General features: G+C 35.5%; 1 protein-coding gene across 1 annotated transcript; it reads left to right on the forward strand.

Annotated features, from left to right (window-relative positions):
• Positions 1-2,437: 2,437 nt before the first annotated feature.
• Positions 2,438-13,349, forward strand: LOC123552544 (uncharacterized). The gene is made up of 7 exons (XM_053542361.1): positions 2,438-2,838; positions 5,782-6,174; positions 6,647-6,842; positions 8,241-8,425; positions 9,201-9,440; positions 10,314-10,441; positions 11,735-13,349. The coding sequence occupies exons 1-7, from the start codon at positions 2,778-2,780 to the stop codon at positions 12,392-12,394; spliced, it is 1,863 nt and encodes a 620-aa protein (XP_053398336.1). The 5' UTR covers positions 2,438-2,777; the 3' UTR covers positions 12,395-13,349.
• Positions 13,350-13,752: the final 403 nt, after the last annotated feature.

Raw genomic sequence — 13,752 nt, forward strand, 5'->3', positions numbered from 1 at the left:
ATGATCAGGTATTGATGATGGTATACATCTATTTCTATAAATTTCAGACACAATTTCTGAACTTCTAATTACTTTGAAGTCTTTGAATAGATACAAATTATCATGATGGACTATACAATAGTCTACCACAGAACATCCCTTAACAGATACTGAAGTGTAATCATTTTTTAGACACTGTCTACCATTAAGAACACACATATTGCTATCAATTAAAAAAATCTATCAATTTGTCACCAAATGTATTTGTATTAAAATCAACAATATTTCTCTCTGGTAAATCATCAACACCAGCAATATAGTCAAGATTGTCACCAATTCTACTGTTAAAATCCCCAGAAATATACAGAGGACCTAAATTTTGATAAGAATACATATTACTAAGTAATGTATCATAAAACTCACATACATCGACATTTCTAGAGGAATTAACTGGTGGTAAGTAACAAACACATGTATAAAAGAAAAAACCAGTACATTTATCGACAAATTCTAGCCATAATATACCATCATGACTATTATCAAAGATGTTTATAAAATACCTATCACTAAAATCTTCTTTTATAAAAAAACCAACACCGCCAGACCCTGTTCTCGCATTTACATTAATTAGTTTCCTATTATTTCCAAACCAGACATATCCTGGTAAATCTAATACATTATTATCTATTAAATGTGTCTCAGCTATGCCTTAAATGTCAAAATCCAGATGCTCAATCGTATGATTAGTAACGATATAGAGTAATTAGCCATATTCTCAGCAGTTAGAAATATTGCCCGACAATTTAGATACACATCTTTTGTAAAAATTGATACATAATATGAATTGTAACTGTATAATTTTGTCAAAATGTTATATGTTATTCCTTCTCCACTAATATGTATTCACTGTTTGTCATATATTATGTAAATGTTGCCACCATGGACTTAACGTCCAGTGGAATATATATAAATAAACTTGAAAACTTGAAACCTTTAATCTATAACAGTAGATAGTATATTGTAGCGCTCTTTCTTGGTCGCAACAAAAACGTTGACGTCGCTAACGTGCGATGACGTCAATGTTTCTGTTGAGACCAAGAAAAGTGCTTCTATATATGGCTACACAATAGTCCTTTACGAAGATTACTCAAATTATCCCCCCTTTGGTTAAAACTGGCCCGGCTCAAGGGATACATTGTTTAAGTAGACTTGTTTAGGGAAAAACCTTTAAAAAATTCTTGTCATAAAATAGAAAAAAGTGGAAACTTCATAGGTCGCTCAACACGACAAAAACGAAAATGTTGCAGGCTCGGTTTAATTGAGCCTGTTCATGGACGGTAGTGGAAATGCATGCTACGCCCTCTAGCCCCGGGTTGAGGAGAACTCAACATTTACACATGCTAAAAGTACAAAAAGCAACCATGAGGCTCAGAGCTTAGATATTTAGTATGTGGTATGCTCTAGTGGTTCTCTATAGAGGTTGTTCAAATCATGACTCTGGGGCAATATATGCCACGCCCGAGGGGTCTCTTGTTTTACATTGACTGATATAAGAAAAATCTTCTTGTCCAGAACCATAAGACCCAGACCTTAGATATTTGGTGTTTAGGTTTATCTAGTGGTTAGCTATCAAGTTTGTTCAAATCATGCACATGGGGTAAAAATTGATTGCCCCCGGGAACTGTTTTTTACATTAGCTTATATAGCAAAAAAAGCTTGAAAAATATATTTTCTGAAACCATAATGCCCAGATCTTGGATATTTGGTATTTGGCATGCTCTTGTGATTCTGTAGGCCTACCAAGATTGCTAAAATCATGACCCTTGGATCAATGTAGGCCATGCCCGGGCGGTCTCATGTTTAACATAGACATTTGGTTTTGAAGCAATGACAAAGAAGTTTGGACCACAAGTTTAATGTTTGATACAGTCTTCAATACTCATCTTGAATAGTCATAATCATGACCTACGTTTTCGTTTTTGAAATTACAGCATAGAAATTTGGACCACTTATATAATATTTGATACAGATTTAAATACTCGTCTTGAATAGTCATAATCATGAACCAGTACTCTGCCTGCAAAATAATTCTAACTCTTAGCGCATAAGTGAACATGAGTTTAACTTTACGGCGATTCGACACAAAACGATCAGCGCCTAAGAGATAAATACAGTATAACAGTTTTATTAAAACGCTAATATTCAGCCAAATAATAAACCTGATTGTCTCTAAACTGTTTCACCTACTGAACTACTTGTATAGATTGATTAAAATGGAATTTTATAAACATACGAGTGTAACCAATAAAATTGCATTTTTATTTCTTTTGAAACCCTACACTTTTCTTCCTTGTTGAAAGACAAAAAGAAATTGATTTGATTGGAAGGGCTGTCCAAAATATTCAGTTTATACAAAAGCATAACATTTAATATGATAATTACGTTAATACTAACGCCCAGTCGCCCATTAAAAATAAAATAAAATGTTATTTTAGTCATTTTATCTTTATTTGTAACAAACAAAATAGTAGGAGCTCATCTATTTGTATACACGCACATCTATAACACTGCTTCAAACTTCAATCAACTGTTTTTAATCGCACACGCACACTACAACTGTAACTCAAAACAGTTTTAGAAAAGGAAGTCTTTAGAATAATTTTCGGGACAGCCCTCTAACAGTTCTAATTTAAATTCCTATGAAAGGAAGCGAACACTTAGTTGAATTTTGGAACCTTACACTTTTCTTTTACCATTCATTATATATTTAGTGGTTTTCTTTATAGTTTGAATACGGGATGAAAACATTAAAACATCTGGTTGTATTCTTCATAGCTACATTTACTCTTGTATCCCAAGGTATGTTGACTTTTATGTGTTAATTATTTTTTAAAAAAAAATAGCAGTTTTAATTAAAAGTAAATATATAATTTCTAGCGTTGTTAATGCGCTTAAAGCAAAAATAAAATTCGTTTTACTAAAAAACTATATGTTTTGGTAAAACAATATGAAACCCGGTCACTCGATTTCCGCATTTGTATTTTCTTAACACGGGTGAAATCTTCAAACTTGAGTCCGAATGCATATCCCTATATGGGCCAGTCAGTGAGAAAATCTTTATTAGTGACAAAAAAAATCAAAATTGAGATAACAGAATATTCATTTGTTTACCTTTCAAATCTGATATTTTTATGTAATTATCTTCACTATTTCAAGAGCTACAATGCTTTTAAGGAGGTAGATTACCTTGTTACCAGGGTAAATTCAAATTAGTTGAACGTGTAATTTAATGCTTTAACTGCTACAATCTCAATTTCGTTTATCTTTGTCCCTTCATGTACAATTTATATTTAGGTTTGAAGTACATAACACTCCAAAGGTATTTTATATTGAAACAAAAGCTGTCACTAGTGGTGACAAAGGTCCCCGCAGCGCCTTGACCTTTGACCTGGTGACCTTGACCTATGACCTGGTGACCCCAAAGTCAGTAGTGGTCATGTACTCAATAAGTACTATCAGCATGTGAAGTTTGAAGGTCCCGGGTGCAGTGGTTCGCGAGTAAAGTGCATGGAGTCCTCAAACCAGTATATCTGTATTCTCTCATAATCACACCAGGAGATTAATTTAAGACTTGCAAACCCCAATCCTTGAAATCCCACATGTAACCCCATCACACACACACACACACACGCACGCACGCACGCACACACGCACACACACACACACACACACACCTCTGTAGACGTCTTCTACTTCATTTCCACAGTTTATTGGTATACAGTCGACTCCAAATTTCTGTTAAAAATATGTCAAACTTGAACGGCTTATACAGGCATTGCATTAACTTATAATTAGATCTGATTGTTCTCACTGTAATTTAATATGCACCTGTTTTCTAAAAATGCTTATTAGCTTGCTACTCGATCCCTTGCTTTTGTAACATATATTGTAATCACATGCCATTTGGTGAATAAAATATTGTTTAAATCAAACGTCTTCAGTGCCATTCTGTTAATGACCAACATGGAATATTTGGGTAATATTATTAGCAAAATACCAAGCACTTTACATGGTACCCTATTTTTCTTAAAGTTTAAAGTATTCGTGGCAACAGAGATCTTTAAAATAGCTTATATCTTGCTTTTTATAGTAATTTCTTATAAAAAAATGTTAAATAAAATTATCTTTCTTGTTAATGTAGCTTTAAAACATCTTATTTCTAACGCTAATAATATTTTCGTGTTATTTGCATTTATTCAAACAAACACATCTTAAGGTATTAGACCCGTAATAGAGTAAATCCTTTTAGGTCCTCTTCCAAATTTATACGAATAGGGGTACCTGGTTCCTTTTAGGGGTCGCTAGTCTGACTAGAACTAAAACTATAAATACATTCAAAAGACTCATTCTCATGAACCGGTTGATGGATCTTCATCAAACTTGATTTGTAGCATTATTATAAGGCCCTTTACCTAAATTTTTCGATTGGGGACATTTGACCCTTTCAGGGTCTATTATATTTTAAAGTTACTTTTGCACCATATAAACATGAACTTTTGATGAATAATTGAGGTAAGAGGGAAATCCTGGTGACAATGCGAAATCCTGTGTCGTGATTTGATCTTTACAAAGTAGGCCCTATATTCACTTGACTTATGAACTTGCTAAACTGTTGTGAACTGAATAAAGCTGAACATTGTATACACGAAAACCACTATAACTGTGAAAAACGTACCTTTTGACAGAAATATGTCAGTCTTCTCAGATTTCATTGTTACCAAAAGTTTCATTGGCGGAAATATTTGAAATCCGCCCACTTCAATATTTTCTTATATGATTTTCATTTATAGTCACTGTTTCTACCTTAGAACAACTCATGATCTGTATTCATTTGTAATTTATGATTGTTAAACACCAGAAATCCATCAGGTAGTATTATGAAATTTATTCATCATTTTCTTATTCATTTTTCGTGCCGCATTTCAATATGGCGGCCGCTAGAATTCTGGATTTGGGTCTTGAAATTCCTTCTATCATTTGATTGGTGGATCTTGGAGGATTTCTGGATTTTACTGATATGTTTGGTGGATTTCAGATCCAAAAAAAAAGATATATAAAAGCCGGTAAGAAATCCTAGCCAGCACTTCGGTCTTGACCTTCCATAGCGTGATAGGAAGTGCAACAACTGCTAACTTTCAACTTTGATAAATTCAATCAACTCCTTCTTGTATTTGTAATCAAACTGTATGAGGAACACTGTAGCTAGTATATGAAAATATTACTATAGATCTACCCTTTAGCAAAAGTACCTTTTGTGCTTGAAAGAAATCTTCATTGGTTTTCTCGGAATGTTTTCTGACACATGTATTCAGGTCCTTTTTAGGGACTGCTAGAGCTAAAAATGGAAATACATTTAAACAACATTTTCTAATGAATGGCTAGACTAGACTAGATGTATTTTTTTTTCAGACTAAGTATGTAGGATTATTATAATGTTCTCTTTCAAATGTATTCAAATGGGGGCAGTTGGCCTCTTTTAGGGGTTGCTAGGGCTTAAAAGTAAAATACCTTTTAATGATTACTTCTCATGAACTACTCAATGGTTCTTCATCAAACTTGGTCTGTAGTATCAATATAAGCTAATCTCATAAATTTGTTCAATTCGGGGTGTTTGGCCCCTTTAAGGATCAGACTGTTACGGTCCTCCTCAGGTGAGCGAATTAGGTCAATGTGGGCATATTGTTTGAATACTGGTCAAAAAATCTATGTTTGTATGGAACAAAATCATTTTTCTCTTTAAAGTAAAATGTCAGCCGCAGAGCCTCCAAGCCTATCAGTCCACGTCAGCTTGTTTCGGCTCGTATTCGGAAGAAACCAACATGAATGCAACATGTAATGATGGACACGTCATAGCTATTGGTGATCTCACGGCGGGTGCCAAACCAGACTCTGCTGGCTGTCCTACATTTTATAACGCATCATATGACTTCTCTCTCTGCTGCACTTACAACCAGAATACTGACTGTGTATTTCCGTTTTTTGCCGGAAATAAGCTGTATCATGAGAATTGCAATGGGGTGTCGACCTGTTATAGACAAGCTCAGAGACAAGACATCGACAGCAACTGTGCTTCCACTAATGGAACTTTTAGTGGATATAGTCATTTTATGTTTATGGAGTTCTTCTGTATAGAAGGTAAGAATTTACTAAGATACATGCATGTAGCCTATTATTGTGTAAACTATGGTAGAGTAGTGACGTCGCACTCCATGAATAGAATGTGCAGGCACAAATCATACCGGATGAAAATTCAAAGAGCATCTTGTTTTGAATATAAATTAGGAGATTTAAAGTACACACTAGCGTGTATATGAAATATACTTTCTGCAAGTTTTGGCCTCCGTGGCCTAGTGGTTAAAGCCGCTGATGTCTAAATACTTGTTCATCTGTTCTGTGTTTTCGAGGTGGGTTAGACCATAGGTTTCAAACCATGTGAGTAAAACCATCCAGCTGGCTTTTGGAATGAAGTGCCGGAGGTTCTAAATAAAGTCTCCCTTAACCATTATAGCTTTAAAGTCGACATATGCTTTGACAAAACACAACTGGAATTCCTATTAGTTAACAAGTTTTCAGTTGTTTTATAACCCACATGACATTGGTATTACAGAAAATAAAATGGTCGACATGTGTTCAGGGCCGACTTCTCTTACTAGAGAGAATACCGAGCTGTACATTTGGAACAGAGATTTTCCTTCCTCTTCCATCCGACCAACAGATATAAATTGCAACTGTTCTGTTGAGATAGACAACTGTCAAGCAGGAATATCCATTTACAACATATACAGACAACTTACTGCGAATGGGTATGGCTATTATATTTTTTATTCCATACTGATCCATAGTCTGTTACACTGATCTGTCTTATCGAATACAGTATACAGTTAATATGTAGTATTTAACACGTGGAAGAGTCTATAAAATTGTAGAGTATAATCTTCTAGTGCATAAAGCAAGATATCCTTTCCGCAGCCTTAACGTACTAAAACGTATTAGCGTCTGATGGCCCTTTCACGCTTCCGTAGAAACAACATTTATTACACGAAACTTATTTTGAAAATATTTCTGAAATGTCTAGGTCTGCAGCTCTCAAATACGGTTATATCTTACATCTGAGGCATATACTGACACTCTCAGACAACATCAAAAATGACATTTTGAGCGAATTGATGATGTTCCAAAATTATCAATGTACCCTTGGTCCGTTACGGACCCCTGTGGGATTTGTGTTTATGCAAAGCTCAAATATTTTTTCATAGATTAAAAGTTGACATGCTGTACTAAAGCCCAGGTAATTTCAATTCGTAATAAAGTGCAGAAAATTGGCTCCCCAATAGCAAAAAAAAAAAAGTCCACGCGCATACATTTAGACGGGGTGACCCCTGCGCGTGACCCCTGACTATCTACGAATCAAAATGAGGCTTCCGTTTTCAAGTTTAGCATTTCTACTTTCATTTTATTTACTTCCGGAAATAGCTGAAGGTCGAGTGACGTCATTTTCTGTGTTGTCAAAAACATACACATGCCTGGCGAGATTGCATAAATATGTGCTGGCCGTCCTAAGGTTATATCATTCTACTGAGTAAAATTAATTACTAATATAATTATGAAACACAGAAAATGCTTGGAAGACCTTAAAGTAGGCCTGTTCTCCGCTGCGTTTGTCATTATGTAGTTAAAGCAAATATTGCAAGAAACGAACTAACTTACATAATGCACTAATTATTTTCTCGTATTGATCAATTATTCATGCGATGTGCGTTGCGTTCATAGGATGCTTCAAAGGTTCAAAGGTCTTTCCTTTTGTCAATATTGTTTTTCATAGAGTGTATAAAATTTATCGAAATGTATACACACATTCGTTCAATTTGTCTGGTCTTAACTTGACGATTCCATAATACTCACAAAATATTACCATATATTTGTCTGTATATCTTTTCCTACTACATGTGTTTAGTCCACTGACTTATACGAATTACATTTATAATTTTGTTTGTATATAACGATGTACCAATATGTGTACAAGTTATCACTTGTTAAAACTTTGTCTTGTCATTTCTTGTCTTTGTATGCTGATAAATACATTACAAAACATTGGAATGAAAATTATGGCCTTCACATCCAGGTAGTCTCTGTTTACAGATGATCTTTATCCCAGGTTTGACTGTACAGTAAATTTGATACATTAAAATATTGTCTTTCAGCACTGGTAAATGCAACCGAACGTTACGAGTTGGTGATTTTGAAAACAATGCAATCCTGTTTGCGTGGACATGTGATGACGATACGGTTGATTTTGAAAGCAACACTGTCCAGAACACATACATATTAATTAATTTCGAGAATCAACGGAATGAAACGGCTGGAAAGTTTTGGCTCGGATTTGGAGGTTTTAAACATTTGTTTTTATAATATTTTTAGTTTAAAGACACTGACCTCCAGGTTGTAGCTAAAATATTTGTCATTAAAACTGAAGTTTGGTAATATTATGAATAATAAAATATTAGTTTTTGTCTGTCTAAAAAAGCTAAATCAAGAAAAGAGATGCCAGAATCAGTAATCGAACCCTGACCGCCGCGGCAACAAAAATCTTCCCCGCTGATTTTACCGATACACCAACAAGGAATTACGAAGTTAACGGCACTTATAATTAAGGCAGTTTATCTCGAGTAAAGCGTTTCAAACACTTTTCTATTTTCAATGGAAAAAATAGCTAAACAACTAATTCTAATGTGTTTCTATAAGTAAGTTTCAAACCTTTCTTAATCCTGATACCTAAAATGCTCTCTTTACTCAGGAATTGCCTGACCCGTCGTCCGTCCCACAAGGCCGTCGCCTTGGAAACACAAGTTGGGTGACTCCTAGACTGGAACTGGTACCCCTCTGCTCAGACTGTTCTGGGCTGGTAAGACCCGCGATTGCGCCGTGCGACCGCCGCCTGTGTGTTGATGATACCGCGGCCTGGGTCGATCGGCCGGGCGGAGGACTAGGCATGAACACTCTCATGTGATCGTGCGATCTTGAGGCCACTGCCTTTAAAATTACTCATTTTACATGTTAAGAATATAAAGTCTACCTAATTTTTTTAGTGAAAGAGTGGCAATGGAAATCTCTAAGGTAAATATTTGATGAAATATACTTCATGTGTATTATTTTTGCAACAGCAACCGCAGAATCTAATATCACAGTCAGCTGTCCACCTACAACACAGCAGTACTGTCAGCAGACGACAACTTCAACAACCACGGTAACCATGACAACCATGACAACCATGAATATGAAAACAACTACAGAGACGGAATCTTCAACTTCCACAACTACTTCGACTGAGCCTCCGACCACACCTACAACGGCAGCAAAAAATGAAACAACTGCCGCCGGAGTGACGTCGTCAGCCCCTAAAGGTATGTACATGTGCACATATGAGAACTCTATTTTATATATATTCGTGTTTGCGTATATTTTTTAAATCATTTACACGTAATGGTAACAATTAGTGTCTGCTTAAATTTGTTCCAGTTTCTAACTCGCCACACTGAATAATTCACACTAGTCTGCTCAGATTTGCTTCCGATTTTGGTTTAATCAGTATATTTTGAACATATTTGACTAAATTGTATGAAAAAATGTATGGTATTCTAAATTTTGATATTTCGGACGCGTATTGAAATTAGAACATCATGCACGAACGTGTATGCGTACCTGTACACGTACAAAGTTGTTATCTCTAGTGTGGACTTGTAATCATCTCTCCCGAAACTGTACTTGTGAACCATATCAGAACATTTCTGGACATATACCCTGTCTTCTGGCGTTTGGATCAGTAGATCAATGCTAAATACTATACTGATATTTCATGTACCTTATGAATGCCTCAGTATCTTAAAGTAATTTATCTTATTATACATCTTTCCTAATTTGAGCCGCACCACGAGAAAACCAACATAGTGCATTTGCGGCCAGCATGGATCAAGACCAGCCATCTGGTCGGGATACATGTAATTCGATTTCAAAGCCTATTGCAATTAGAGAAACTGTTAGCGAACAGCATGGATTCTCACCAGACTGCGCGGATGCTGGACTCATGCTGGTCGCAAATGGACTATGTCGGTTTTCTCATGGTACGGTTCATTTCACTAAAGTAATTGCAAAAATTGCGATCCGTGAACATTTCGCTAATTGCTTCCGGAATTCCTGTATATAAAGAAATTAATATATATGCAAAATCCGAGATTTTATAAGTGCATATTTAATTTTCATTTCTGTTTAATGTCTAGATAATAACTTACTGGCGGCAGTGATTGGTCTGGGAGTGCTGGAGGTTCTGTTGTTGATTGTAATTGTCGTACTGTCGTGTTGTCTCTACAGAAGATGCTACGCTAAAACAAAAGACGATGTTGAAAAGGTAAAAAGCCCAGTGCTTTAAATTCTGAAACTGGCATTAGTCATTAGAGCCATTAAAAAATCTCACTGTTGTCAAATTCTCCATAAAAGTTTTTTGATTACATTATGTCAGATGTTTGTTGAGATTAAAGAAACAAAAATAAACTTTTTACCGAATTCCATTGTCAGTATTATACAGTGTTCCGTTTGGACATTCGGTATTTTTAGTTTTGACCTCCATACTTCGAAAGCTGAATTCTCGAAACTACGATGATGAAAGTGAACAACGCGATGATAATAGTCGAAAACACCATCGTGGTTTCGTGTATTCATCATTGTGCCTTCGACTTTGGACAAGATGTCATGCGCACGAGATAAAATGTCGTGCATTCAAGATAACATGTCGTGTGGACGAGATAAGATGTCGAGCACACGAGATAAGATGTCGAGTGCATGAAATAAGATGTCGTGCTAATATATCGAGCGCACGAGGTAATATGTCGAACACTCGAGATAAGATGTCGTGCGCACGAGATAAGATGTCGGGTGATTGAGATAAGATCTCGTGTGCTCGTGATAGGATGTCGTGTGCAAATAATTTAATCTTCAAAAAAATTAATGCATGTCCTAAACATACTACCGTTTAAATGCATCATGAGATGGGCCGTTTACAAAACATTTAGCTCTAATACTCAGGGATGTGTAGAATATTAACCAACATTCAAATAAAACTATATGTATTTATATACTTTTTAAATTTAAAATATTTATATCATTGACAATATTTACTGTTTAAACGACGTTTTTAGAGTCGTAAATTTATCTAACAGCAATCAAAGGTATTTTTATTGACTACTGTTATACAATGCAATCTAGTGTTGAAGTACATACATTAAATTAGCGTTTTTCCTTTATTCATATACTCAACATTTCAATAGACGAGTGTTAGAATTAATTAATATGTATTGGCAATTATAAAACGAATCAGTCCACTGGTTACCATTGAAAATTAACAGGTACTTCCTGATTGTATATAGCGTATATTTACTCAGTTACTAATACAATGTACACTAATAATCGTACAAAAGCACGGCCATTTATTTCACTTCGTAATGATTACATGATTAAGTTTAAGCATTATGAAGAAATTACGTTTATCCGACATCGAATATCAATAGAAGGGGAGAAAACTGCAAAAACCCCTTCAATTTAAACACACCATTGCATAGTACATTTGTTTACCTTTATTATACAGATAACTTCAGAAAAAACAAGGATGCGTATTACTGAAATGTTGTATGAATATGTGTTATAGGTTGCCGTTGATAATAAACAATCACCACCGCCACCTGATGTGACACAAACGAGACCAGACTTAAAGCAGTCAGCTTACAGTCCTACACCAGAAATTGCTGTTCCTGTAAATGCAGTAGACGTTGGATGTCAGGTTCAGATCGATCAAGTATACACCAAGGAAGGTCTAGTGGAACAGGTTATAATACAAAAGACTGACAACGCTACTACAAAAAAATTGGAAACAACGATTAAACATGCAGAGATTGGATGCCAGGTTAATCTATTCCCACCTGAGATTCAAACAGACAATAGCAAAACAGAAGAAGGGACAAACAGATTACCTCAGATACAATTAATTGATAAGGAGACTTTAACTTTATCAATATCGCAGTCTGACAGACAGTGCCAGACAGACGTTCTACAAAAGAAAAGTCAGAAAGTTCAAGCAAATATTGTAATAAGCACTCCTGTCAAAATTGCCAGCTGTCAAACGGATACAGTCATGAAAGATGACGCCAAACAGGAAGACGAATCCAAACCATTAACAACTGTGCCAAATGGAACCATTCCAACATCACCACGTGATGAGCGTAGTGCAATTCCGATGAAATCTGAATGTGTAATTCCACCAAACCATCGGAACAAAAGGAAGACAAGGAAAAAAAAAAAGAATCATTGAAAGCGACGAAGAACCTGATCTTCGTATTTCAAACATATTTCCAGCAAGTCTAGAAGCTGTCACACCAGAAATTAGACATAAATCTCCTGCAAATCAAACATTTTTGTATAAATTGGAAATGGAAATGGAAGAAGATATGTCTGATGACAGGGATACAGAAGTTCCTGGAAAGTATGATAAAGATGTCCTAACAATTCATGTAAGACCGGAAAGTCCGCTGTCAAACGACCTCTCTGCTGAAGTAAATCATGTACTTAAAATCCGAAAAAATATAACAAATTCATTCTTTGGAAAAGAAAGACACGAGGAAAAGTTGATTAGAGCAATCAGTAAACAATCCAAGAAAGTGCGAAAGAAGAAAAAAGTCAACAAAACTTACTCTGAATGCTAAACATTAGACATGACCATTTGATAAAAGCTTTATTTATCAAGTGTGATTTTTTTCAGCCAACTTTTAGGGCATTAGATTAAAGAGACATGTCTTTTGATGAATATCATTATTTATTTTTTAAAGGGGTATAACAATTTAAAGTATTATTAGAGAATGATGAGACAATATTGTTAAGTTTTATGAAGTACGGCTTCACTCTATGATAAGCAGTTTTTAAATCCTACCAGGACTGAACTGTTTTGATATCTGTCTTCTGGTCTGTTTCGTCGGGCCCTAAAGTGTGTTTCTCTTGTTGTTCTGTCTTCTGAAAAGTCATTGAGTACATACGTTTTTGATTCTTAAGGTTTGCTTTTTATATATTTATACACGAGCATTTTTGTGTTTTACATGCCATGCCTTTTTGTTTCCATTACGTGTGTTAGAGATTCACCTGGATGGGATTACTTTTATTTACACTGTCCCGTGTCTTTGGAACACGGTGGGGATAAGAGTGAGGTTGGGTGCCCACCATAAACCGGTTAAAGCTCCCCAGTGGTGTTTTTGCCACTGACCGTTCCAAGGCGGTGACCCACTGTGTTTCTTTGTTTGTTCGTTTTGTCCTAATGTGTTGGTTTTGTGCGTGCGCGCGTGTGTGTGTGTGTGTGTGTGTGTGTGGTGCACGCGTCTGTGTACTGTGGGTTTCGTTTTGGTCAGGCTGCATTTTTGGTACGTGGCATTCCCTGTTTGATATTAGTCTTTGTTTTTCATATTAAATTACTTTTGCGTGGCAACTGTTTTTGAGAGTTATCACTCTGCATTCTTAATGATAAATCGTTTACATACCCCGGTTTTAAACCACAATACCGGTATTGTGGTGTGCTAGTTTTAGAATTCATTTATTTTTAAAGTCAAAGCCAAATGGGTTCGACAGGATCAAAAATATTTTACTTTTTCTTTTTTTTTTCGATTATCATTAGGTTTCTTCAGC

Source organism: Mercenaria mercenaria, chromosome 4 (assembly GCF_021730395.1).
Source record: "Mercenaria mercenaria strain notata chromosome 4, MADL_Memer_1, whole genome shotgun sequence".
In the NCBI taxonomy this organism is placed as follows: domain Eukaryota; kingdom Metazoa; phylum Mollusca; class Bivalvia; order Venerida; family Veneridae; genus Mercenaria; species Mercenaria mercenaria.

What these genes read in the sequence shown, in the direction of transcription:
- LOC123552544 (XM_053542361.1), top strand. Translation starts at nt 2,778, where the DNA reads ATGAAAACATTAAAACATCTGGTTGTATTCTTCATAGCTACATTTACT. An exon ending in ATTTACTCTTGTATCCCAAG is followed by an intron (nt 2,839 to 5,781) that starts GTATGTTGACTT and finishes TTCTCTTTAAAG; the next exon opens with TAAAATGTCAGCCGCAGAGC. An exon ending in CAAAAGACGATGTTGAAAAG is followed by an intron (nt 10,442 to 11,734) that starts GTAAAAAGCCCA and finishes TATGTGTTATAG; the next exon opens with GTTGCCGTTGATAATAAACA.